General features: G+C 38.8%; 4 protein-coding genes across 5 annotated transcripts; 1 reads left to right on the forward strand and 3 right to left on the reverse strand.

The window, feature by feature from the left end:
• Positions 1 to 549: 549 nt before the first annotated feature.
• Positions 550 to 12,841, reverse strand: LOC135080678 (N-terminal kinase-like protein). 2 transcript variants are annotated; one of them, XM_063975376.1, is made up of 14 exons: positions 12,240 to 12,841; positions 11,734 to 11,963; positions 11,299 to 11,475; positions 10,725 to 10,953; positions 10,273 to 10,416; positions 8,697 to 8,878; positions 8,185 to 8,305; positions 7,678 to 7,785; positions 7,501 to 7,588; positions 7,108 to 7,269; positions 6,223 to 6,363; positions 5,078 to 5,199; positions 3,989 to 4,187; positions 550 to 2,193 (listed from the first exon to the last, which is right to left on the reverse strand). In XM_063975376.1, the coding sequence occupies exons 1-14, from the start codon at positions 12,615 to 12,617 to the stop codon at positions 2,042 to 2,044; spliced, it is 2,433 nt and encodes an 810-aa protein (XP_063831446.1). In that variant the 5' UTR covers positions 12,618 to 12,841; the 3' UTR covers positions 550 to 2,041. The 2 variants fall into 2 exon arrangements, with proteins under 2 accessions (XP_063831446.1, XP_063831445.1); XM_063975375.1 differs by having other exon boundaries at positions 6,223 to 6,375.
• A 247-nt stretch (positions 12,842 to 13,088) lies between these two features.
• LOC135080682 (large ribosomal subunit protein uL11m) lies at positions 13,089 to 14,887 on the forward strand. Its single transcript, XM_063975379.1, has 4 exons — positions 13,089 to 13,308; positions 13,446 to 13,635; positions 13,855 to 14,021; positions 14,733 to 14,887. The coding sequence occupies exons 1-4, from the start codon at positions 13,174 to 13,176 to the stop codon at positions 14,829 to 14,831; spliced, it is 591 nt and encodes a 196-aa protein (XP_063831449.1). The 5' UTR covers positions 13,089 to 13,173; the 3' UTR covers positions 14,832 to 14,887.
• A 1,380-nt stretch (positions 14,888 to 16,267) lies between these two features.
• LOC135080684 (N-acylneuraminate-9-phosphatase) lies at positions 16,268 to 27,099 on the reverse strand. The gene is made up of 5 exons (XM_063975382.1): positions 26,906 to 27,099; positions 23,224 to 23,398; positions 18,729 to 18,813; positions 16,990 to 17,212; positions 16,268 to 16,691 (listed from the first exon to the last, which is right to left on the reverse strand). The coding sequence occupies exons 1-5, from the start codon at positions 27,011 to 27,013 to the stop codon at positions 16,530 to 16,532; spliced, it is 753 nt and encodes a 250-aa protein (XP_063831452.1). The 5' UTR covers positions 27,014 to 27,099; the 3' UTR covers positions 16,268 to 16,529.
• On the reverse strand, positions 24,243 to 26,818 carry LOC135080683 (neurochondrin homolog). The gene has a single exon (XM_063975380.1). It carries the CDS (start codon positions 26,545 to 26,547, stop codon positions 24,328 to 24,330), a length of 2,220 nt encoding a protein of 739 aa, XP_063831450.1. The 5' UTR covers positions 26,548 to 26,818; the 3' UTR covers positions 24,243 to 24,327.
• Positions 27,100 to 27,345: the final 246 nt, after the last annotated feature.

Raw genomic sequence — 27,345 nt, forward strand, 5'->3', positions numbered from 1 at the left:
ATCAGTCCTCGATACTTGATATCGCATTAAAATAATCAAGATCTTCAATCTGAAGATAATATTAAAGTGGTGAGTGTTCATTTTCCACAATGTCAAGTATCGGTGCTGGAATGTTACAGCGCGTCCATCAACATACAAGCACTTACAACAAATTGACACCCTCATTTGCCGATTGCACACATTCCCATTAATTTCGTCGTAAGAAAAAGCAATTTGTTTTATCTGTACATTTAAATATTTGATTATCATATGCGTAGTTACAAGCTAGAGGGAAACATTGTGATGTATTACATTAATTATGCTGTTTACAGAAACGTGAAGCACTGAAAACGACCCACGTGTCTATAAACAGTGTTATTAATCGATAAAACAATGGAAAAACCACCGCGATTCGATCGTCTCGTCATTCTTTTGACGTCACTAAGTACAATTCGAAAATATTCTTTTTAATAGCCTTACTGGCGTCTAGTCTCACTTGAGCGTTCTATACTTGGTGCATCTTAGTTTACAAAACTTGATCCCTAATATCGACCAATTAAAAAACAAGTCATCGATGTAGCTAACTTCTGTTTATTACTATTGTAAATACATAAATAGATTGACAAACATGTTGGTGATCGCAAAACGTATAAAATTCACAATTTCGTCTATATTAGTGGAGAATAATTAGCAAAATATAAAAGCTACTTAACCCCAGTTTCTAAAATTGGCCAATAGTTCAGCAATCACAGCGATGTAATTTAGAAACAGGATTTAAGATAAATAAGACATAAAACAACACACCTTAAAGTTATAAATGCTTTAAATAATATAATTTATATACACGCGTAAAACGCAAAAATAATAACAATTGACTAATTAAATTGTGTTGTAACATATAATTGCGAGAAACAAAAGAAGTTATTTATTATGACCACAATTTACTTTTGTAATGATGATGTTAGAAAAAATTTGTAAAGAACAATTCCTGAATTGCACATTTTTGGGAGCCAAGAGAGAAGATTGCGCTCCTACGCTGCGCCATTGGACATTTAAGACACAATTTCACAAGTTTTTTTATTAATAGACATTGGTATAAGTATAAGCATGGTAAGGATCTCTTTACAAATACAGTAATAATAGGTACTGATGTAATTATCTTATATCAATGGACAGTTAATTAACTTTTTGATTTGCCGTTCATTCAAGGGACCGAAAAAAGAAATAAAGATTAACCATCATGGAACAGACAATCGTTAAAATTTAATCCAATGGTGAGATGTAAAGTCTCAAATATGTATGTAGCAATACAAGTTATTTCGTAAAACAGGGCAAGCTAAATAAAACCGTTTAAAAAATCAGGCTGGCTCGTGGCGATACAGAACAAATCGTGTGTACGATTACAAATAGCATGAAATCTTCTCGATTAGTTTTATAATGTGCTAAATTGCCTACCAGTTTGAACAAACCTGTGTGGTTAGATGTAAGTGTCACAAATCATAGATACATATTATATCATTCTGAACAAAAATCGGGCTGAAACTGCCAGTGCGAGGGTCGATAACGTCAAGGTGTGAGTATCCGTGTCCGTGACAGCGTACTGACGAGCTTTATGGGCCATGTCAGTCCCTCGTGAGAGAGACCGGTGCACAAAGGTTACAACAAGTAAAAAGGTACATTTACCTTTGCGGTATGAGTCTCGGTCTCAGGGCAGCGGTAGCATAGGGGTCACTTAAAAGGGCGGCGCGACACCTGATAACTTGCCACCGAGCTTCATGGGCCCCGTTAGCCCCTCTCAGAGACGGGTACAAAGGTAACGAGGCAAAGGTACAACTTTTAAAGGTTTACATTTGTGTTGGTATGTCCCGGGGGCTTAAGGGGGCAGGGTGGGAGTCGCTAGAAGGGCGGCGCGGATTCAGACAGCTAGCTGCCAAGCTTTATGGGCCCCTCTGAGAAAGACTGAACTGGTGCATAGTGAACCACGGGTAAAAAGGTACCTTCACAAGGTTGATGTCACGTCTCGGGGGCATGTGCCCTCGGTGTTATTAGGGGGCGGTCGTCACTAGAAGGGCGGCGCGGGCCCGGACAGCTTGCTGCCAAGCTTCATGGGCCCCTGTGCGCGCGCCGAGCGTCGCGCCTCCATCTCACGCTGCCGTTGCAGCTTGCGTTCTTCGCGCTTGCGCCGCATCTCGTCCATTTTAGACGCGTTGTTCTCTGAAATTGAAAAATAAATAATTTTTAATGACGGAAGTGGGAATGATGTAAAATATATGTAAATCATCCCAGAAACAGTAGTTCGATATTCTGGCTGCTTCGAAATAAAAAAAATGCCCGCAGATAAACCCAGTTATTTGTCTCCAACTCACTCAGCTGCCAAGCGAGTCGTTGCTAAGCTGTTCTGGTGCGCGGCGGGCTGGTGCTCAAGCCACGTGACTCACCAGGGCCGTAGCTAGGGAGAGGCTGGGTCACTCACCGTGTTCCCTCGAAGCCGGAGAGGCTCGCTCTGAGCGAGCCTCTAGCCTGAGGCGGAGCTGCGGACGAATGTCCAACTAGGACAATAACTCGCGGCTCCGTTTCTTTGGGCTCTGGTGGAAACCGTCGGGTTTTAGTAGGTAGGCGCCGCCTTTAGTGGGTAGGCGGGGAGAGTCCCACATAACCCACTGGCCGTCCCCATCGACCAGTGGGTATGCACAAAGCATATCCCGACGTAAAAAAAAGGGTCACTCACCGTCGGCGTTCTCTTCAATAGGCTCGGAGAAGGCTCGAAGAAGGCTGACCGGGCGATTCAGCGTCAGGGCCGTAGCACATTGCCCCTTAATGCCCCTAGCATTATGGGGCAATACTAGAACGTTTTCCTAGGTCACTCACCGTCGACGTTCTCTTCAATAGGCTCGAACTCGCCGTCCTCCCAGCCGCCGCTGTTCTGATGCGCGGCGGGACGGGTCCTAGCTGCAACTCTCGGACCAGACTCAGCGTCAGGGCCGTAGCTAGAGGCATTAACGGGGCAATAGTAGATTCTCCTAGGTCACTCACCGTCCACGTTCTCCTCAATAGGCTCGAACTCGCCGTCCTCCCACCCGCCGAGCGAGTCGCCGCTGTTCTGGTGCGTGGCGGGACGGGTCCTAGCTGCAACGCTCGGACCAGACTCAGCGTCAGGGCCGTAGCTAGAGGCATTAACGGGGCAATAGTAGATTCTCCTAGGTCACTCACCATCCACGTTCTCCTCGATAGGCTCGAACTCGCCGTCCTCCCAGCCGCCGAGCGAGTCGCCGCTGTTCTGGTGCGTGGCGGGACGGGTCCTAGCTGCAACGCTCGGACCAGACTCAGCGTCAGGGCCGTAGCTAGAGGCATTAACGGGGCAATAGTAGATTCTCCTAGGTCACTCACCATCCACGTTCTCCTCGATAGGCTCGAACTCGCCGTCCTCCCAGCCGCCGAGCGAGTCGCCGCTGTTCTGGTGCGTGGCGGGACGGGTCCTAGCTGCAACGCTCGGACCAGACTCAGCGTCAGGGCCGTAGCTAGAGGCATTAACGGGGCAATAGTAGATTCTCCTAGTTCACTCACCGTCCACGTTCTCCTCAATAGGCTCGAACTCACCGTCCTCCCAGCCGCCGCTATTCTGGCGGGGCGGTGCTCGAGCCACGTGACTTACCAGGGCCGTAGCTAGGGAGGGGCCAGGTGTCTCGCTGTCAGGGCTGTAGTTAGGGAGGGGGCAGTATGGGGAAATGCTAGGGCGGGTGACTCACTGCTAGGGCAGTACCTAGGGAAGGGTGTCACTCACCGTCCACGTTCTCCTCAATAGGCTCGAACTCGCCGTCCTCCCAGCCGCCGAGCGAGTCACGCTTGACCACGTGACTCACCAGGGCCGTAGCTAGGAAGGGGCCGGATCACTCACCGTCCACGTTTTCCTCGATGGGCTCGAACTCGCCGTCCTCCCTGCCGCCGAGCGAGTAACGCTTGACCACGTGACTTACCAGGGCCGTAGCTAGGGAGGGGCCGGATCACTCACCGTCCACGTTCTCCTCAATGGGCTCGAACTCGCCGTCCTCCCAGCCGCCGAGCGAGTCGCCGCTATTCTGGTGCGCGGCGGGCCGGTGCTCGGCGCGCGCGCCCCGCACGTATGTCGCGTTTGCATTGTTGAGCGCAGGGTCGGTCCATTGCGTGTTGCTCCACGTTTCAGACGGACTAGCCAGTTCCTCTTCGGCGGTCTGTAGGCGTTTTTAAGTCAATATTCAGGATTTTTTTATATAATAATAATTATAAATAATAAATATCCATGGACATTTTTACACTACGCTTCTAGTCCCAAACTAAGCAAAGCTTGTAATTTTTATTTGTATACATTTTTTTATTATATTTATAATTTTTATTTATATACACCTAGTATTACCAGAAATCAAAATTTGTTATTTCAATTTCAGCCCGGCCGGGAATCGAACCCGGGACCTCTCAGCATAGTAGTCCGTTCTGAAACACTACACCAAACGGTCGATCTAATCAAAATACGTTATTAAATAAGCGCAGACCACCGACGTTTAGTTGGCCGATAGTTGGGTGGGGCTGTTAATCAGTATGGGCATATATGAAAGTGCGCACATTACACCAATTTGCTATCGGCCGATTCTTCATACAAATTAGAATCGGGCCCAACTATCGGCCAACTAAAAGTTGGTTGTGTGCGCCTAGGCTTAAAATAACGATCTCTTGTATATTTTCACGGTGGACGGGCTTATTAAGCTAAGCTTAAGATAAGAACGAAGGTAACGGTTACAGAACTGTCATAAAAAAAAACTCAAAAAGATAAGATAAAAGTTAAGATTGGAGAAACAATCTAGGAATCAAGTTACCATCTTCAAGTTTTATTCATTCCAAATCATACAGTTAACTGTAAAAGAGTCTCTATTGATACATTTGTTTTTCTCTTTCCTGAAGTGTTTTATGCCCGTTTTCACCATCAATCCCTTTCAAACTTTTAAATGACACTGTAGTAACATATAACAGGAATTTTGTTTTCATAGGAGTCACTTAAAAATTAGGGATTGATGGTGAAAACGGGCATTAGACCAAATATGGTTTAACGCTAAGCAATATCACTTACCGGTTGTTCCTGCAGCGTGCCCCACTCGTCGTTCCCCCACTCGTCTTCGCAGAGAGCGGCCAAAGTCGTGTGTTGATGCGCGCTGACGCTGCTAGGCTCAGACTTTACGCTCGCGCACGTTGCTATAAGTTAATAAATTAAAAAATTAAAAATTCATTTATTTTTGCAAATAGGCTTTTAAAGAGCACTTTTACACTTTTACAATAAAAAGAATAAATATAATGAAACCAGCAAACTACATTGAAAATTACGAAGAGCTAGGTATAAATAACCAAGCTCGGTTCGACTTTCTGTGATTTGTTAGCACTTTTAGAAAGAAACTCGAGTTATAATACTATAAAAAGAATCATCGGCATAATAGATTGTATCTTCATCAATTTATTAAACCTATTTGTTTCCAGACATGAATCTGAGAGCGGTGAAGTGACGAGACTTTAGTGGAAATAAATACAAAACAAGCCATTAAGTCTACTGGTTTGTATCGAGCCTCTTTTTACAATTTATGGATTTAGTTAAAATTATGTAAAGCCGGTCTGTGAGCTCGTAGAATTTTGTCCAATCATTACCTGACGGGTGCTCGCAGTGTGTGTGCGAGCGCGACAGCAACATAATTACCCGCGAGCGATAAGGATGGGTAGCTTGGGGTCATTGGACAAAATTCTACGTGCTCACAGACCAGACTATAGTTAATTGTGTTTTTTTTATCTTTAAGATATAATGAATATGATATAATGCTCATTTTTGTATTGCAATTTTTTTTACATTTTTATATCGAATAGTCAAAATATTATTTCTCTTAAGAAATATAATGTAAATTAAAAAATATTGCTTTGCTAGTAAAGATTGTGATAACGGAAAGGGGTGTTTCTTTAGTTCATAGAAATAAGTGTACTTCAGTTTATACACACACAGACATCTTCATTGCAATGGAAATTATCTTTCCCATTCTACACAACCAACCAGTGGACAGGATATTAATTTTAAAAATTCGTTGTCTAAAACTGAATCACTTTTCCCTGCAACCAACAATGTGCAGATTTCATTATAATATTAATTTGAAAAATTCATTCTTTAGAAATTATGCTATTTTTGTCTCACTGAATCAGTTTCCCCTGCAATTGAATCAAATTCCCTTGGCAACTTACCAGCGCTGGAGTCTATGTCTCCCCACTGCGTCATGTCCCAGTGTTCCGGATCGTAGTCTGACGCGGACTCGCTGCGCTCCAGTGACGTCATGGAAGTCACCGATGACGTCGTGGTCGAGAGGCTGCTTGACGACGGTTGCTCTGCGGGAGAGACTAGAGTGAGTATTAGATATACAAATAGTTTAAATTTCAAGTTAGTTGATGTATGATTGTAATCTGAATTCGAATTCAGATTAACCTAAATTATTGGGTAAAATTCGTATGTGAAATAAAATGGTTCATAAAGCATAGAGTTAATTATGAATAGGTCGTATCGCATCGATTGTGTGCTGCCTTGTAAATAGTGGAATTACTACTATTATGAGGAGTGTTGTATCAGAATAACACAAATAAGCATCTGGACTTGATTGAATGCCCTGTAAAAATGAGTTGGCCGTGTCACTTGGCACTTACTGAGCGAAAGCTGGAGTGCGGTACAGGCTACGCACTGAGCAAGAGAAGTCACTTAGCTATTCACCGACTGAGAGAGAGCTTGGCACTTGGTCGATTTACTTGGCTACTCACTGAGCGAGCCGGGATTAGACAGCGCCGATTTAACGGAGTGCGAGGCCTTAACGGTGGTGACGGCTCAACCGGCCCATTTCGCCGTGCTACTAATCAAGCGACAGTTTGGCACTTGGCCGTACTACTTGGCTACTCACCGAGCGAGCCGGGTTTAGACAGCGCCGATTTAACGGAGTGCGAGACTCGAGCAGTGTCCGAGTGTGATCGGTAGAACTTGGCCGTGACGGCGGTGACGGCCCAGCCGGCCCACGTAGCGGCCGCGTTGCTCTTTTACTCAACAAGCGAGAGTTTGGCACTTGGCCGCTTTACTTGGCTACTTACCGAGCGAGCCGGGTTTAGACAGCGCCGATTTAACGGAGTGCGAGACTCGCGCCGTATCCGAGTGTGAACGGTAGAACTTGGCCGTGACGGCGGTGACGGCCCAGCCGGCCCACGTAGCGGCCGCGTTTCCGAGCGATGGCGTCGCCGTGTGCACGTCCGCTTCTGCAATGACCAATAAAAGGTATTCAATACTTTGACTTCTAGAAGTCAATAAATAAAATATCCTTAGACATTTTACACAGGTTCAAACTAAAAATAAAATGCTAAAAAATACTTATTTTATTTATAAACACAACAGGTACACATAAGTGCCAAATATTGGTCTAGATGCATTTTTTTTTATTTTCGTTATTTTAACAGAAAACACAGATCAAAAGACATTGATTTACTTACCCATTCCTTCTTTCAAGCTTGGATCGTCTGACACCTTTTCTAATTTGCCAAGGAAGCCCTTTATAGTCCTAAATGCTGCGTCGCGTACCTAAAAGTAAATAACAAATTATATGTAACTGTATAGTTATTTGACACAAGGATTACTAGAAAACACGTAATTATTTTAGAGATACATACCTGTTTCTCGGGGTCATTAGTGAGCGGACATAAGGCGGGCAGGACCCTATTGGCGACTTCCACCAGCAAGAAATATTGTTGGGTGGCCGCTAGGGCGAGAACTCCTGCCTGCAATAAAAATATTTATATGATAATTCAATCTCGGACTCGGAATCCAGAGTTCGTTCTTCAGAATCAACCATATTGGCGTCGCACACAAAAAGAAAATACGCATCGTGTCAGTCGCGTCTCGCCGCATACATAGGGCGCAAGCAAGAGTTAACTATACTATAATATTATAAATGCGAAAGTAACTCTGTCTGTCTCGCTATCACGCCTAAACCACTGAACCGATTTTGATGAAATTTGGCATAGAGATAGTTTAAGTCCCGGGAAAGGACATAGGATAGTTTTTATCCCGGTTTTTGAAACAGGGACGCGCGCGATAAAGGTTTTCTGTGTCAAACAAAATATCACGCGGGCGAAGCCGCGGGCAAAAGCTAGTTATGTATGAATGATTGGGGTTACCTGTCTAGCGGGAGGGAAGGCATCCCGTGTTGCCCTCACGAAGGCCGAAACTAGAACCTTTTGCCGGATCTGCGGATGGAGGTGAGTTGCCACCTTGCCCAGGCAGACTGTCGTGTTGGTTCTGAAATTTTAATGACGGTTCTAGCAAGTCATAAAAACAAAGTAACTAAAGCTTAGGGACGAATCAGTCCATACCTAGTACACGATAAACTGTCAACTATATTAGAAGCAAGGCGCTGGCTAACTCTTCAAAAAGTAGGTTTCATTAAAATTTTCGCACCATCTAAAATGCGCGCTTTTATCATTCGTTCCTTGCTGTGAAGCGAAAGTTGCGGCAAGCGAAATGCCATAAACTGCGTAAAATACGCCTCGTACGATGGACACTACTTTAATTAAAATCTGATAGTGAGGCAAACTGGAATCAGACTGTTATTACCTGATTGGTCAGAAAGCATTAATTACTTCGTTCGAAACCTAATGTCGTATAAAAATAAATGAACAGTTTTTTATACCTTATGCCTCCTTGGTCGTCCTTTGCCTGTAACCTCGCGAAGTGTTTCAGCACCTCTACGTTAAGGTTGTTGTAGTTTAGTTTCGGCGCGAGGTGCACTATCGACTTGACAGTTTGCTCGCGGATGATCGGGTTCGTGTCTAGGAAACCGTGCACCACTTGCGGGAATATTTGGTCGTTTACCTGCAATGCGTGATAATTTGAATCTATATCTATAAAACTAAAATCCAACTACGACAAAAAACGACGCTGAAAAAGTATAAAACAAGATTTTCAGAATACTGAACTGAACAAAGTTGCTAATGTAGTTGCATAGTAATTTTCATGTTTGGAAAACCGCAGTCACACGTTGTCAAAGTGCTAAGGTAGGTAGGTATATGTAACGTAACCCTCCTTTTGCTTTGCCGTAGTCGGGTAAAAAGCGAAAGGTCACTGACTGACTCACTCACTCATTACGAAATCTCAGAAACTACAAGTGCTAGGAGTCTCGAATTTTGCATGGGGGTTCCTTTTAGAACGTCGCGTAGGTGCTCACTAAGAACGGATTTTACGAAACTCCACCCCTAAGAGGGTAAAACGGGATCCACGTGTACGAAGTCGCGAGCGGCCGCTAGTAACTGGAATATAGCTAAGGGACGAGACCGAGAGAGAGAGATGAAATATGAGAAAGGATGCGCGACACGATACTGTTATCGTGGCATTTTATCGATTTTAGACGACAAGCTGGATGGAAGGCGCTGGATGCAGGCCGCTACCAACCGTGCGATGTGGAAGTCATTGGGGTAGGCCTATGTTCAGCAGTGGACGTCCTGTGGCTGAAATGATGATGATGATGAGGCGCTAAGCCCTTGCCACAACCCATGCATTTGTTTAAATTCGTTGAAATACTTTGTTAAAGTATTTAGCTTATTGTGCCATCTGTACAATGTTATCAAGTTAGCATTGTTTTGAAATCAATTATTTACTTAAATAACATCTGGAAATTAAACCTAACATAACAAAAGGCCACTGAAACAAGTTATGTAAATTAATTGGTATCCGAGTAGTGAAAAATATTGTTATTATGGTACAATAAATTAATATAACTTCATATTAAGTATGTATCACTGAAATTGAGATTCTAATTTAGGTCAATGGCTTCCACACAAGATAAATGCGATTGCGACAGTGTGTGTTCGTATCTGAATTGATGGCGCTATTTTACATAGTTGCTATGGGATGCTAAGTAATGAGGTCTGATCAATTAGTTGATGGTATCACGCGAAGTTTTATTGTCGTATTGTCGGCTATTGACCTTATAATGCTCGTAAAATGAAACAATTTAGGACTGTGATTTATACAATTTCAATATTTAAGACACAGGATTTTATCTATTCTTCTACAAGCATAAAGTCATGTTTTATTTTAAAAGTACCTGTTTACTTCAAGAGTACTGCCTATCACTGGAAGAGACAGCTTTCTTGTGATTAGACCGCCTAACTAGAGCGGTTTCGAAATTATAGTAGTTTTGTGTGATGTGCATGAAATATTTATCTATCTACTAATATTGAAGTAATTTGACGAAAAGAACTACTCACAGTGGAATTCTGAAGGTGCATTATAAACTGGTCTAGCTGCTGTAACAGTCGCGACCTCGTCGTCCTGTCGTTGGACGCGAACAGCTTAATTACGCATGGCACAATTTGTTTCTGATAGTCAGCGTCGTCTAGCAGTTTTCCTAACTGAAATAAAAACAATAATTAGTATATCTGTGTTCTAATTTGTATAGAAAAGGTCTTGGGATCAAATTCGAGGGGTTGTTCGAAACGAATCCTTAGCGAGTTAATCGACACACATGGCTGGCTTTTCCTGACACTTGCAGCTTTCATTGGTCTCTATGTCTGGTGAGCAGACAGTAGTTGTCTCCATAAAACGCAGAATTCGTCAGATTCTAAATGACAAAAAAGTCTGTTACATTGCTGTTATTCATTATTAAAACACGATAGACGTAATTCTTAACTTAATTTAAACGTAAATGCTGCAAACATACCTTAAACATAGGCGCCAAAACAGCCGAACCAGCATCCCCATAGTTGAATGCTGTCAACAAAGATGGCAAGATTTTGTGTACACACACAGCCTCTGGGAAATTATCCAATTGGGATGTTAAAGTTGAAAAGAATTTCCCTTTCTCTGCCTTATCTTTGATTTGAATTTCTTCTAAGAACAGCATTGAATCAATCAAGTCATTTTTGAAATAGCCTCCCATTTTGCGACATCTACAAGAAAACCATATTTTCATCATACCTTACTGATGATTCACAGAGAGAAAATGACGATTAGGTAAAAGTTAGATAAGATCAATAGATAAGTCTGATTTAAAGCATTAAAATAATGCAGTTGCTAGTCTAGTATGCACATACCAGATGTGGATGGTGATTTATATCTCACAAGGTGATAATTTTGAGTGATAAAAACAATAAAAAACATCCAGTCATGGCTGTTTATAATATACATATTCATGTCTGTTAAGTTAGTGTTTACATAAGTTTCTGTAGTGAAATATTTGCTTAATTTGAAACTAGAGAGGTAGGTATCACTTTAGTAGTAACCTGTAATATTACCTGGTAATAATGTCAGCTGGATTCGGTCTAGAGGCTGGGTTAGCACTGACTAGCTCGCAGTACAATGTGCCTAGCTGTTTGGGGATGTTATCAACAGTCTTGAGCGCTGGTTGATTCTTTAATGGACCATTGAAGGCTTCCCATATTAGGCACCCTAAGCCCCACATGTCTGAAGAACTTAAAAAGTAGGAAATAGTGTTTATTACAATTATTCTGGTATTAAATATACTTCATGAGAGCTCAGGTTACAATATTTTTATAGTTTACTCAGTAACCATTACTGAAATAAGGTGTTTGTAAGATTACAAGTCTATTTGACTGCTGCAACAAACACTAAAAATATTGAAATGCAAGTAATTACCATTTTCAAGTGTTTGTTGGTGCAATCATATTGAGGAGTTAACTTTTATGAGTTTATAACACCATACAACTTACCACTTAGTGATTGCCTTCAATTTGGTTGGATCCTTCTTCTCTGGAGGATCATATATTTCTAGAGATGGCATTATTTTTAACGGTATCGGATTGGAGCCTTCCTGGCCCTGTGACGTCAGATACTCAAAGCCCCCTAATTTCCACTCACCGGCCAGTGTGACGAACACTGAGTATAAGCATACATTGTTGTGCCTCATGTTGCCATCATTGTTGAGAAATGACAATGCTCTCTGCAAAGAAAAAAATAATTAGTTTAAAGTCGAAGTCAGTCAATAAGGAAAGGGTGTGACTAAATTCAAAAGAAGAGACAAAAGAAATTACTGGTATTACAAAAATGAATTGATAAGAAACTACAACCTGCTGGTTGTTGGCTAAAGTGTGTGAATGTACAGGTTTTGGTTTTCATACCATTGATGGAGGGAATTTTGTTTATGTTTTTTTCAATTCACACAATAGCCCCATGAAGCAGGAGTTATACTTGCTATAATAAATAGAACAATACTTACAGTAATTTGAAAAATACCCCACGCTAGGAATAACTCTCTTTGTTGGCCTTGTAATTTCATATCCTCTATATGAGTGGCTAAAGGCTCTACATATTCTGTAGCTACATATAAAAATTTCTCAGATTCAACACTATCTAAATAATGTAAAAGGCTAGGGTGTCTCATAGTCTTTAGTTTTTTAAGAGAGGCCTTAGCTATGTCAAATTGCGTCTCCGAACTTTTCTGAACATCGAACAAGAATATTGACACCTCCTCCTGAGTGCTTCTCTTTTTACCCTTGTGCATTGACCATACTGATCTATCTTCTAAGCCACGTACAGGTTCTCCGATGTCGAAAGCGAAGTCCTTTGCAGGATCTCTTGAGAAAAACGACCACATTCTGCACTTGATCTACGTACTAATTATTTAAAACTTGCGTGTATAGAAGTTGCATATCTACGCATCAATACACTATAAAAGAAACGTGCTATGTCATATTTTGAACGGAAGATGTAGAAATAAATGAAATTTATTATTCCTTTCTACGTCTAAAACGAAAAATTAAATTTAATTCCATCCACAAAAAATATGATGACAAAACTCGATGACAGTCTGTTTGACGTTTGTTTTTTTCCAAGAGGCTAGTTGGATTGTAACGTGATTGCAACGGATGGTTTTGCCAGGTTTTTTTCTAGTCTTTGATAGTATGACATCGAGATTACAATAAAGGAGATACTATCATTTAAATTTTGTTTTTGGTTGAGGCAAAAAACCTATAACGTCTCCACTTTGAATGAAACTCATCTGTGATTGTGATCAAAAGTCGATTTTTTTTTATCATGTCAATGTCAAATCAAATCTGCACAATTTTTTAGGTTAGAAGTTTTTTGGAAAGAAAATTACCAAAACAAAGGGTTTTATTATCAATACAGCGAAGTAAATTAAAGAATTCGATATGTCTAAATCAGTGGCTCGACTTAAATCTATGAAAAAAGTAGCAGATAAGGTAGACCATTCGTCCAAACTACGAACTCATATTCCAGCAGGAATGGCTGCTGCTGGTCCTCCTTTGGGTCCAATGCTGGGACAGGTGAGTTCTCTATTGAGTAATTACATAATTCAACCTAGTTTCACTCATAACATCTGGTCTCGAGTAGTCTAATAAATCTTAGTCATAAACATAAATTCAGTTAAGGTTTTTTTACCTAATGTTTTTACGATTTCTAGAGGAATATCAACATCGCTGCGTTTTGCAAAGACTTCAACGAGCGTACAGCCAACATCAAGCCTGGCATACCATTACCAACAAGAGTGAAAGTTAACTCGGACAGATCCTATCAGCTCACTATTCATCAACCTCCAGCTTCATACTTCCTACTGCAGGCCGCTGGAATTAATAGAGGAGCTATGGAGCCTGGTAAGTTAAAGTACTACTTGTAGTGTCCAGGACAGGACAGTTTTATAGGTCTAAGTATTTATAATAGTTATTTTAATTTGTGTTTGCACTAAGATAAAATACAACATTATGTAAACAGTTAAGACTATTGTCTAATGAAAATTATATTTATTATTTCCAATTCATGTAGTGTGATACATAATTATTTGTTAAAAATAAAATTCGATTACATTATTTCAGTGAAAGAAATATGTGGCAAAATAACCCTGAAACATCTGTATGAAATAGCCAAAATCAAGTCACAAGATCCACCCCTTGAATGGAAATCTTTAGAAGAAATCTGCACTATGCTGATAGCATCAGCCAGGACCTGTGGTATTGAAATAGTGAAGGAGTTAGATGCAAAGGTAAAATACAGTTTACCTATTGGTTATATTAATTTTCTAGAGAACTAGTAAAAGTGTAATTTGTCCTTTGGTAAATACATAGATATTTGATTTACTATTGTATGTGCCGAGCTGAGACTCAATTTTTTGGTACTCTTATATTTTGTATGTGTATTCCAAGAAGCTTTTGGAGAGTACCGTCCAGTGTAATAATATTATGATACATAATTATTGTCTCTATGTATAATAACGGCTTTTACCCGTGGTCCCCCCAACATGTCCCCCTGGTGGGTCCACGGGTAATTTTTTTTACCCGTTGTCCCACCGTTCTGAACAGTGTTTGCCAGTGGGTCTACGGGTAATTTATTTTAACCATGGTCCCACCGCACTAAGTGGCAAACATTGCTTGTCACCGAGGTATCTATAATATTATAAAAAAAATCTATAATTAATATAGAAAATAATTATAGGTAGGACGGCACCATGATATCTTCACATCACACACTTAGTGCGGTGGGACCATGGTTAAAATAAATTACCCGTAGACCCACTGGCAAACACTGTTCAGAATGGTGGGACAACGGGTAAACAAAATTACCCGTGGACCCACCAGGGGGACATGTTGGGGGGACCACGGGTAAAAGCCGTATAATAAAAGTGTAATGCTCTAAAATAAGAGTAAAAATTCATGTTTCACCACTGCATTCAATTTTATTATAATTATGTTTTCAGGAATATGGAGAATTCTTAGAAGAAAGGAAGAAGATAGTGGAGGAACAGAAAAAAATGCTGCAAGAAAAACGAGAAGCCAAAATGTTAAGAACTGCATAGTATGTGATTGTTATTTATTTAATTGTAGATATTATAGTTATAGTTTCATGTTTGAATTTTCTTATTCTCTCATTTCCTCCCACATGCAGACAACATAACTTTTCTAATAAGGTAAACTGGTATGAAGAAAGATGTCTGTGTGATAGATGAACTTGGTTGAAAAATTAAACAATTTAAGTAGTTATTTTTCGAACTAAACTTTTATTATCAAAATAATTCACGAATTACAGGGAAAATTTAGATTTTTAATAAATTTCTAATTGTGTGGCAGCAATAATGGCACCTAGTCGCAAGTCTACTTCTAAACTATTTTGTATTGACCTCCAAATATCAATATACCTACTCCTCAATGGAAAAATAAGGAAGTAGCGATTTGCATCTTATCTTACTTACAAAAATACTAATTAATTTCGAGATTTTCCCTACATTTACTTTGAATAAAAGGTCGAAGCTAAAAGGATGGTTAACAAAGGAACGGTATTATAAAAGTTAAAAACACCTATTTACAATGACTCAAAATAGTAAATAGACTTGACTATTTAGCAAGAACACTAAAAACAAATTTGAACAACTACTTACATCAATATCACATGAAAAACAGTCTCTTGAGAAAATACTATAAAGAGTACAACCAAAATAAGATCCTCCATCTCAACCTCAACAAATTGAAGAATAAATACATAATCAGATAGGTACATAATATGATTCATACACACGTCTCAAGATACTTTGTAATATGTATAGTCTTTAACATAGAAGTTCTATATTTCAAGTAATAAAAATATACTTCTCGTATAAAAATACTTTATACTTACTTTAAACCCTTGTCAATGTCTTAAAATTAACATTATAATGATAGAGATATTATCACTCGTTTCGAGAATTCAAAATAGATACACTGTACTGTATAGATAAATATCCATTCCTTTTAAAAAAAGCTGCAAAATCTAATTATAGTAAAAAAAATATTTGAGGGTCCTCAATCAAGCGATTGAGTCTAGTCAAGTAGCCTAATCTAAATATGAAAATATAAATGTGCTAATGCAATAAAAATAACATCTTTTAAAACTATGCACTATCGCAATACTCATTAAAACTCCGCGAAATTTTAATGGTAACTAAAAGTTGAAAGTTTGTACTTTGTTCGAATACTGCTTACATTAAACCATCAGTAGACAACAAGATACACAGTCCATACTTTTGTACCCACTCGCATACATTGAATCTAAGCCTCAATTGGCAAAAATAATCAAAAGTAAAACATACAAAGGTAACTAAAACAGATAAAGAATATGTCTCTTATAATGAACGTGTTACTAATAATTATCCAACATTTGTATGAGTTACATGGAGGGCCACCTCCGCGCTCCCATACAAATACGCAGGAAATCGTGAAGGCCGATTTAACAATCTTGAAATAACTTTTATCTTGTTTGACATTATTTTAGTACATAAATATAGTCATTATGTCAAACTTATTTTAAACTAAAAGATAATCCAATGATTGAAAATTCGACTAATATCTATCACAATCGTCATTATAAGAGATGTAGGCAAGTGGTTCAAAAGTAGGACTGTACATAAATAAGATACACATATTCTCTCTAATACAACTAAACCCCATATTTCAAGTGGACGATTGAGATTTAAAACAGATTATAGACAATCTACTCAAAATATGCGTTACCTACTGCATTATCAACAAACTTTGGGAGCAGAGCGTTTTAACTTGGGGGAATTTGGCAGAACCTCAGGTAGCTCTGTGACATTTTCAATAGTGAAATCAGGCAAGTCTGACGATTCTTCATCCTTCTGTAAGGGGATCCATACTGTACCGCCTAGTTCTGCTTCTTTTCCGCCCTGGAAAAAGGAAAAAATATGATTAAGAACAGGTTTGCTTACAATATTAGGTAGGCCTATATTATTATTGTCAATTTGTCTGTTATTTTATATTTCCCGAATAAATGAAATTTTCGTCAGTCTGTGTCAGTTAATCGAGTTCAGACGATCGGATCACATTCAAAGGGAGGAAAATACAATCAACAATAATTTTGCACAATGTGTTCCACCTAGGCATCGATCCTAGAACTTCGTGACAAAATAGGGACAAGGTAACATTGTATTTCTAATCGGAATATGTAATGTGACATTTATCTACCTTGATATCAGTTTCCAGCTTGTCTCCAACCATGATGCAGGTCTTTGGCTCGACGTTGAGAAGCTTGCAGGCCTCCAGAAAGATTTCCTGGTCTGGCTTCTCCCAGGGCAGGTCTCCAGACACGAGCACGCAGTCGAAGTATTTGCGGAGCCCCAGCCGTTCGATCTTCTGCCACTGGGCGCGCGAAGGCCCGTTCGTGATCAGACCCAGAAGGTAATCCTCCCTGTACCACATTCATCGACCAGCCTTTCGTTATTTTCAGCTCCACACTATGCTGTAACTCAGCACACGATATAACTCAAGGCAAATGACCTTGCAGAGATTAAATTTTCAAATTTAAACTCGTGGAACACAAACGCAATGATCTCGCATGACAGAATTTCGTAACGAATTTAATGTCATGCGCATGATCTTAATTTTGTAATTTTTCTTTAAAATTACACATATTGTTATTATGAATCATGCAAGACCACTTCAAGACTTGAATACACACAGGGTGATTTTTCACAAACAATTCGTATTATTCTACAAATTGCCAATGAAATGAATCTTACGGCTATTACTATGTTGAGTGGCTTCTGATAAAAGTACATTTTATTACTGAATAAATTGTCATCTAAAAGCACTGAAGTGGAAAGCCTGTAAATACTTCAACATAGCGTGATTGTTTTAAATTAGGTAATTGTAAGACAGTTGATACATTTCCCTGTTTTTCAATGGCACTAAAGTATTTAGGGATCAATTAAAACCAATGAGTTCTCATCACTTCAAGTTTGGACTTTAGTGCTGAAATATATCCACTGTTTTACAAGAAACATTGTTGAGGTAACGGTATTACCTTCTCCGTGATGTACTCCCTCATACATTTTATAAATACAATTCAAACCTAAGTGTTGCGCACGCGGCGCCCCGAGTTTAGTCACTCGTTGAGCAACAACTGAACTGTTGAAAAACAAGTCATTTATTAGCAACATGCGCTTAAAGCCAGCTCAATACGATTGCGAAGACATTAGCAATTTTTAATTTAAATAATTTTATCCATAATATTATTATAATTTGATTAATTTGTTAATTGCTAACTTTTAATGCCTTCCCAATACTTTGAAGCTGACTTTTATGACAGATTCTATTAATCAGTACCTGGTATCCATAGTATTATGTGGCATGCATAACATCAATGAATGAAATTTGGAATAACAGAAAGACAAAATGTGGATGTATGAGATTGTCTACAGTGAACGCACTGCGCAATGTACAGTGAAGTGAAGGTTGTAATAATATGACATTGATTACGATGGTATTGAAATGAATAAAACATCTTAGTGTACCACATAACACCATGCAAAGTTCAGCACGGAAAGGCTGATCCAAGATGTTACATTTTACATTTTCTAATTTTTTAAACTAATTAAACATTTTTTTTCTTCTCCTTTAATAACATTAGCATCTTGGAACAGCCTAGTGCATTAGAAATTATAATTTTATTTTCTCTATTTTTATTAACATACGACTTATTCATATACTTAATTATTTACGTACAATATTAATGAAAAACTGAGTAATTAGAAATCCGTAATAAAAGTAGAGAAAAATGCCTGAAATTTAATCATTCTATAATATTTATTATTTTATATCATGAAGAAATATTTTTTATGGATCCAGGATAAAATTTATGTAGCCTGTTTCAAATATTTCTGCATAACATCATATTAATCGTATCAAAGAAGTATTTAACGTACCGCAGGGTCTCCAGTAGATGTATTACATCATTTGTTAATGCTAAATTTTTGAATCTCAAATTCAACCATTCTGCTGAAATATTCTCTGCAACAAAATAAAAAAAAAAGGATATAGTCGCGATCACTAATAGTGTTATTGCTGGAATATTTGATGCTTCTGTAAACACTTAATGGAATGCGACATTCCAGGTTAAAAATAGACGACGCTCGCATTGGGAGGAAAATATTTACTATTGATCAGGATTCGGGACGTCCCGAAACGAGGGAACCAGTTGGTTCCCTTTAGGATTTCTTTGATAAATCAATTACCACAATAAATAATAAAAAGTATATTTAGTTTTACAGATTACCTACATAATTAACTATCGTTATTAGTTATGCTGCAACCGTGGTGGTAATTACCTAAACCGCAGATTTTTCTAATTAGTAAATGTGGGTTAAATTTCATAATTGCAGAACAACAAACAATAAAATAGCAGTCTACATTGAAACAAGGGCACCGGGCCAAATCCTTGGAGTCATAAAAAATTGCTAAAGTACCTAAAACTCAGTTTTATGACGTTATTCTTCATTCACATGTGCGTAGGAGTTGTTTATAACTAGTCATGAAATCATTTTGCAGATAAAACCAACGACATCCATAATGTGGTCGAAAAGTTGGCTCCAATTCTTTTCTTTTAATATTTTGACTTTAAGTACGTAGGCTTTATTCAGTTTTGAATACTCGACTCGTAAAACTATATTCAAAGCAGGGTTCGAAAATATCCGATATTTATTATAAATATCAAAATATCGGATATTTATGATATATATCCGATATATATCAACTTTGATATATATCAATTTTGTATGAAAGCCATATTATTATTTTATTGTATTATTCATTAATACTATTGCATATGTGCTACATAAACATGTTATTAAACCTTAAAATCAGACAAATAAAGCAAAAACATAAAATATTCTTTTAAATACGGCAAAATCAACTAAAAAAATAAAAATCTTATGTCAAAAAGTACAAATACAGTAACAAATTTTAAAAGTCCGATATATATCTTGATATATATCCCTTGATATACAGGGTGTTACTTTGCATTCTTGCCATATTTACAGAGGTAACTATATTACTGATACTGAACACAAATCCGTTAAAAAATAATGCCCGAAAATTTTGATTTTTAATTTTGAATATTTTATTTTATCGACAATCTGTTAAACACATCACTAACTATCGTAACTCATGCACATCACTTATGTTAGCGATGGCGATGGAGACTTTTTTACTTTTTATTGTATTTTTTAAATATCTATTGCAATCTATTGTCTTTAAAATGTCTTTTTGACACTTTTGTAAAAAACTGAGAAATCCATCAATCACAAATCACGTTATAAATAATACAAAAATGACTGAAGTTTATTCAAACAACGAATAATTTAATCAAAATGGTGCTTGGAGTGTCTGCAAGACGTCTTAAATGAAATGCTTGATGACGTACCCTTAGCGTTACACCAAATGCTCTACTACCAGCAGGATGGTGCTCCCCCACAATAAGGACGTCAAGTGCGCGAATAATACGTTTGGTGAACAGTGGATTGGACGAGGGGGTCCAGTAGCTTGGCCACCACGATCCTCGGACCTAACACCAATGGACTATTATTTTTGGAGTGACTTGAAACGACCTGGTATGCGCAGAAGAGATAAAAAGTGTAAACGTGTTACGTGAAAGGATTGCTTCAGCGAAACTGTGAGACAAAACGTTTATGTGTTGCGAAAACTAAAGCGAAATACCTACGCTTCGCCGTGCTAGGCTGTGCCTTCATCAGAACGGAGGACACTTTGAACACTTGCTTCGCAGTACGTAAACTTTGTAAGTAGGAACTCATAAATAAATAATTAATTGTGAATAAGGTGATTTCATTTCATACTTAATTTATTAATTTGTAAAAATAGGGAACAATGTTATAAGTTAATTAAAAGCCTAATAATTATTACGTATTTTTGACGGTCCTAAGCCCGTTAAGTAGAAACTGAGAGTAGAAAGGAAAATCTAAAATCAACTGAAGAGTATTTTAAAATAATTATTATGACTGGATAAAAAGGCTGGTACCCAGAGCCATACAACATCACAGATTAATAAGAACTAGGCCACGCCCACTAGGTTTATTCCACTTGCACCTGTAGAAAGTGCGAGACAAAATTGGTTTATTCCAATTTGTACTGCAAAACCAAATTTACTAAAAACTCAGTGTACTTTCTTTATGGGAGACTCTTGTTTATCTTAAATAACAGGTATTGGTCCCTACTTTTATCTCTGTGAATATGGCAAGAATGCAAAGTAACACGGTGTATATCCTCGAACCCTGATTCAAAGTTGCCGCAGATTACTTCCATGAAGATATTAGCAACATAAAGTTTGAAGAAGAATGCGGCCTATCCCCTGGGCATCGTCATAATATGTCATAAGGTCATACGTCACAAAGCCCACAATATTGTGTAAATGTGGTGACTTGTCTGTTGTTGTGACTAGTAATTGCTTTTAATTATAGCTTCATTGTGACAAAGGAACACAAAAGTGGGAGGGAGTAGGGAGTATGCACATGCTGACATCCTAGGCACATTGCCAAGGAGTAAACATGATTCGGCGAAGTTGTAATTATGATGAAGAAGTAGAAGAGATTTGTTGCTCACTGTGTCGCACACGTGAGGTCTACCCACATTAAAACGTGATTAGTTTCATCAAACGTTTAGGTTGATAAGAGATGTAATTAGTAGTACGGTTACGTCACAGAAATATAAGCTCACACGAATGAGTGCGTATTTTCGTAGAGACGAACAAGTTCTTTGCAGACGTTTTAAGCTGACAGATATAATAGATATTAAGTAAAAAGTTCTTTAACGTCCTTTCGCATGGAAAACTACATTTGAGACTAATACTTGTAGGTACCTAGTGTACCTACCACCCAAGGCTCAAGGGTATTTGGCAGAAGCTTAAACAATTTTTCATGACACAGGCAGCGATGTATTTATTTCATTCTATTTCTGGCTAGGTAAATAAGATGAGGAGAGATTTAATATATTTGATGAAATAAAGGGCACATCCGTGTGTTTACATTCACACATTTGAAAATTATAACTTTATAGCGTACTTCATAAGGTACAAAATATCATTATTTGTTTATGTTTCATTTAAAACGTGCAGTGTTATGAAGAGCAGATGTAAAGGATAAAATTAGATACCCAATAATATTGTTGATACTATGTAACAGGTATCCGAACATAAGCTGAACTTATCATATTTTATGTTTTTTTTTGTATTGTAACGATCTAAGAAGATGGAAGGCGAAAGTGCTGCCACCACTATAATTTTTTTTTGTAAAGGCGAACTCTTAATTTAGAGACACTAGGATACAATTTAGTTTATCGATAAAAATGTTGTGTTAATAATACAGATACATTAATTAAATAATATTGCATAATATTCGGTAGCAATGTCATTGTAGCAGCACTGTCGCGGGGGCAATCGCCTTTATATAAGTTCTGTTTGTTTTACTCTTGGAATGTTATCTTTTATTTATATTTGGTAATCTACGAGCTACCAAAATTAAATAACAAATTACTAAATAAATGTTGTTCGTAATTTCGTAATTCGTGTCAAACAAATACAGCGCTACAGATAACAAGTTAGGTACATACTACGCAGAAGATTAACGCGAATAAATCAAAAATATTGATCTAAATTCGTCAAAATTAGGACCAGTCTCATATCTTGTTTAGGTGCGTTTAACAAAATTAAACGGCACCGTATCGGTGCCTTCCGTGTAAACTATAGTCACAGATAGTTGACAGGGTATAAGTTGGAGACTACTGAATAATCTCGTTACATTATTGCCGTGAATCATTACAGTAAATAATACAGTTAAACTTCAATGCAGTGATCATTAGAGTTCATTAGTATAATTGGACCACATTGATAAAATTGTACATTCGTAAATAAATTTAAGAATGTCAACACGCCTGTGTAACAAAATTATGTATGTCTATCTGGCTTTATTAGTGGTTGATGTAATATAAATATTGCGGGTTCGATCGGCAACTCGGCGTAAAATACGAGTACACATTGTGTGCATGATTAAACTTATCTGCTTATTCATCTGGGTGTTTCCTATGTATAAAGGTGAACGCGCACCTGTCCGCGCCGCAGTCATCGCACTTTATATGAAATAGTATAGAGCATCGCGCACCTATCCGCACCGAACGCCGCACATTTTCCTAAAATGCTGTAGGTATACTGACTTCACAAGCTGGCGGCGAGTGCGATGCCGGCAAGTGCGCAAGGCAATGAAAATGCGAGGACTGCGGCGCGGACAGGTGCGCGTCCACCTTTAATGAACGTATGAAATTCTTGGGGGAGGCCACTGTCCACCAGTAAATGTTAGTACATTTTAATGGCTTCCCCAAGGTTTGGCTGATGATGAAGTGTATGAAAGTACTCACTTGCGATATGCCTGTAGTTCTTCGGCAGCGAGTTGCGCCAAAGATGCGCGGGCCACTCGTCAAGCGCGAAGGAGTCATCATCAGGCCGCGCCCGGAACGCTCGGAGGAACGTCGTGGCACTCTCCACAGCTGTCTCTTGAGGCAGCCCGTACTCTTGCTGCAGAACTTCCACTAGCTGGAAATTGGATGAAATTATCTTGTAATTAAAATTTAAAGAAAAAAAATTATTGTGGGTAGACGGCGGAAAATGGACAACTGTCGCAGAACTTGCAGGTAGTTCTAATAAATACAGTGGTGTGATAATTAGTCGACTTAATTTTTGTGCCTGAATACAGGCAATGCCTGAAAAAGCACCTGTTTGCGTGAATTTAATTTAAACACACTATTTCTGGGTTATTCAAGTATGACGTAAATAACACCAGAGCCAATTTAGGGCTTTTAAATCCAATTACTAGTGGCATCTCCAAGGAAGTATCTCTAGTCCAGGAATAGAAGGGGTCAACGTTCCGCGGTCGGCTCGTTCACTCACCTGCAGCGTTGGCACAGCTCCGGCTCTGTAAGCTGATACGCGTCTTTCACAGCTACTATAGAGTGTTTTTCCTACTACCTACATAGTGAGTTTTTCTCTTGTGGACATTTACATGTGTTGATACTATAGCAGTATTAGCAGTCTTATCTAGTGCTTGCTTTTGGTGCTGTGAATTTATGTTGACAAAATGTATGCATATAGGGTGTGTGTTCTTTATGTCCTTTCTTGCAATAGCAGCTTCTATAAACTATTCTACTAATGTTTAAATAAAAGTTTTTGATAGTTGAAAAACTTCTTTATTATTATTTTTTATCATCCTTTTATTACATCAATAACAACATTAAAAAAGTGGTCAGATATAGCTTATAGCAGACATTAAAATGTTTTTGAAACCTATCTAGTAAGAACATTTATTTACAGTGTAAAATATGTGTTATGATGATGTATGAAAACATGTAAGATTGTGTAGAAGAAAATAAAAAAAAATAAGTACTTTTGCTAAAAAAATGAAAAACAATTATTTATTAACATAAGAAAAGTAGGCATACAATCAAAATTGCAATTTAGTACAACATTTAGTCTCCAAACAACTTTTTTCCCAAATCCATCAACCTATGATTTCTGCACATCTTAAGAGCTCCACCTTTCTTTAGGACAGGGATAGCACCTTCATTTGAGTCTACAAGTCTACACAAGAAGTCTTCAAATGCAGATTTAACATTGGGGGGTAAAGTGCCAACTTTGACTTTAGCGAGCATTTCAGCAATGCCTGCAGCCCATCCACTCTCTATGGCAAATTCAGATATCCATGGCACCATTGTTAGGACACCGCTCATAGTTTGCATACCCAGGAACCACAAATCTGCTATTTCATTCCAATGTTCTCTGTATGACATTGACACTACCAACGCTGTGGGGTCATTAGATTCATCAATGTTGTAGGCATCCCAAAGGAATCTGATCGTTGACTGAATGTATCTGCATATTGAGAAGTCATTCTTTTTGACTTTGCTTGCTTGTTGTTTGAGCAACAAAAGGCCTAATACAGCCAAGTGCCCATGAAGAACAAGGTTGTCAGGGATGTCCTTCAATTCTGGTAAATTGTTAAAAATGAATTTCAGAAGAGTATTGAACAACATACTGTTCTCTACTACTTTTGGAGCTAGCACTGTAAGGTTCATGAAAATATTGCAAAGGCTGACCATAGCTGCTCTAGAATCTTTCATATCTTCTAAGACTTTGGGATCAAGTTCAGGTTCAGGTTGAGTCTTCACCTTGCCCCTTTCTGACTTTGGCACTGGAGGTTTTTTGTAATGTACAATGGACCAATGGAAGTTCATGGCCTCATACAAAATATCTTCTTGTTTTAAGTTTAATACTATATCTCTGGCCTTATCCTCAACAACCAAGTGGCAGAGAGCAGGCAACATCAAACGCAATAAATCAATCTGTCCCATAAGACTGGTATCGGTGTCCATCGGTTCACCTTCTGATTTATTTTTTTCGGCCAGCTTCCTAGAGCGGTATGCATGGAACGAGTCATTTGCCAGTGAAAACATGTAAGGAAGTAGGACATAAATCTGTTCTCTCATAGCTGTGGTCTCTTGGGCGATCCATGCAACTAGTACTCTCACCATGGCACAAACAAAAACTTTTTCAGCATCTGGCAATTTATCTCTGTTCTTATCATTTGACACTTTTGTCAAAATGGATACAACAGCATTGAATGCACCTTTTAGACTAGTGTAAACCGATTGCTTTTCTTTCTGTTCCAAATCAAGTTGGTCGGTAGCCATGTAGTTAATTGATAACTCTAGCACAATAAAGCAAGAGGTAACTAAATCACAGTTAGAAAATGCCTGTTTGAAACTTCTATCTTCCAACTGCATCCTCACTTCAATGGCACACAATTGCAGCAACAAGAGGAAGAATTTCTTGGGGTTTTCTTCTTCACCACATTCTATGGCCCACTCAACACCTAGCAAATCAAGTATGTTTGCAGCTAATTTCAGAGCAGGATCTCTTTGGTTCTTTCCAATCTTGCTGGTAAGAATATCATGCAGTGCTTTGTAAATGCTTTGAGGCCAAGTTTCATCTTGGGAACTCGGGACAACAGTTGTTTTGTTGCAACTATAAAGTAAGGCACTCAGTATAGTGGCCAATTCAAACTTCCTTTCAGACTGATCGGTGGCAAAGTCCAGAGCAATCTTGTTGACCAAAGCATGGAATGGTTTGGGGTCGTTTCCCCAGGCAGCGGGACCATATCGGCTCACAAGTTTTACCAGGATATTAAGGGCTTCATCTGTTTGGAAACTTTGATGCGAGTAAATTTCTGACATTTTGGTAATGGCACCAACTTCAATAAGTGCTTTTTGGCCAACTTCATGTTCTGCGATGCATTGGAGACATGTATATGCTTCACTGATGATGATGAGGTTATCATCGTAATCATCATTGTCAGATGTTTGCACAATATCGAGAAAAACTGGAATATTCGCTAACATTTCAGGGTGGGTTGATAGTTCAGGGTCATTGCAGAATGTTGTGAGGATTGAAAGTGCCACTGATTTGTACACAGAGGGTGGGCAGTCATCTTGCACACTGTTGCTGGTCAGGAGTTTCTTCAAGAAGTTGAATCCAATGGCTTCAAACAGAGCTTTCTTGGCCTGGGAGTTGCAATCCTTGCTCTTCACCAGTTTGGTCACCATGAAGAGCGCGGCAAACTTCTCGGTGTCGCTTTTCGCGGACTTGAGAATGAGCACGCATTTTTTAATTGGCTCCGATATGTCACCCATTGTCACAAACTAAACACTGGTCGATGCGATCACAAAGCGCAGCAGTTCGCGCTCCACTGAGCGCAGGGTGCCGCAGTTGAATCGTCTGACGGCGGCTCGATCTACATCACGTTTATAATTAGCGCGGACTCTCTTCCAAAATATCTAAATCTGGACGTCGAGCTCACGTTCTCCAACTATGAAATCTATTTATAACCCCACACTGGAACGCTCAACACGCGATGTAACGAACAAGCAAAACTATCATGGACCGACACAACGACGTAGAAAACCTGCGATGACAGCGCGCGCACTTCGTTCCGAACTTTCATCCATGACCGTGGCAATGTCAAACGATTAAAAATTAGTCAAAAATTACCTTATTGCATGTTCTCGTGTCCGCCTTTCTTGTCTGGATTAATGTGTTGTCCAAGTCGAAGAATATGGCTGAAACATCACTATTTTCGCTGTAAAAAGCACCAGCCATATTTTACAAGTCCGCACAGCACAGTTCAATTCAGAAAAAAACACTTTGGGGAAGGAAAGACAAACGTCACAAGAAAACATGTCATGACGAAATGTCATATGACGCACCACGAAATTCGTGGTTATTAAGTCGTGCTTTCTTCCTCTAACACACTAGTAGCGCTATTTACTATCTCATTTTTGGTAGTATTGTGAATTACTGCCATCTAGGTGAACATAACGCAAATAGATCCTCGCACTGCTTGAAAAAAAAAAGTAATCAAACGCTGTTTTGGACATGGCAACATCTTGCCTCAGTTTCAAATAATAAAACTAGATGGCACTATTTTCAAG

This window comes from Ostrinia nubilalis, chromosome 18, assembly GCF_963855985.1.
Source record: "Ostrinia nubilalis chromosome 18, ilOstNubi1.1, whole genome shotgun sequence".
Classification (NCBI taxonomy): Eukaryota; Metazoa; Arthropoda; class Insecta; order Lepidoptera; family Crambidae; genus Ostrinia; species Ostrinia nubilalis.

Excerpts from the sequence above, each read along its gene's own strand:
- LOC135080683 (XM_063975380.1), bottom strand. The coding sequence starts at position 26,547 with ATGGGTGACATATCGGAGCCAATTAAAAAATGCGTGCTCATTCTCAAG.
- LOC135080684 (XM_063975382.1), bottom strand. The coding sequence starts at position 27,013 with ATGGCTGGTGCTTTTTACAGCGAAAATAGTGATGTTTCAGCCATATTC. Across the intron at positions 23,399-26,905 it reads ACACGAGAACATGCAATAAG|CTAGTGGAAGTTCTGCAGCA; the intron begins GTAATTTTTGAC and ends TCCAATTTCCAG. Across the intron at positions 16,692-16,989 it reads AGCTGGAAACTGATATCAAG|GGCGGAAAAGAAGCAGAACT; the intron begins GTAGATAAATGT and ends TCCTTTTTCCAG.
- LOC135080678 (XM_063975375.1), bottom strand. The coding sequence starts at position 12,617 with ATGTGGTCGTTTTTCTCAAGAGATCCTGCAAAGGACTTCGCTTTCGAC. Across the intron at positions 7,786-8,184 it reads CCTTCCCTCCCGCTAGACAG|GCAGGAGTTCTCGCCCTAGC; the intron begins GTAACCCCAATC and ends TTTTTATTGCAG. Across the intron at positions 2,194-3,988 it reads CATTGAGGAGAACGTGGACG|AGAACAACGCGTCTAAAATG; the intron begins GTGAGTGATCCG and ends TTTCAATTTCAG.
- LOC135080682 (XM_063975379.1), top strand. The coding sequence starts at position 13,174 with ATGTCTAAATCAGTGGCTCGACTTAAATCTATGAAAAAAGTAGCAGAT. Across the intron at positions 13,309-13,445 it reads TGGGTCCAATGCTGGGACAG|AGGAATATCAACATCGCTGC; the intron begins GTGAGTTCTCTA and ends TACGATTTCTAG. Across the intron at positions 13,636-13,854 it reads TAGAGGAGCTATGGAGCCTG|TGAAAGAAATATGTGGCAAA; the intron begins GTAAGTTAAAGT and ends ACATTATTTCAG.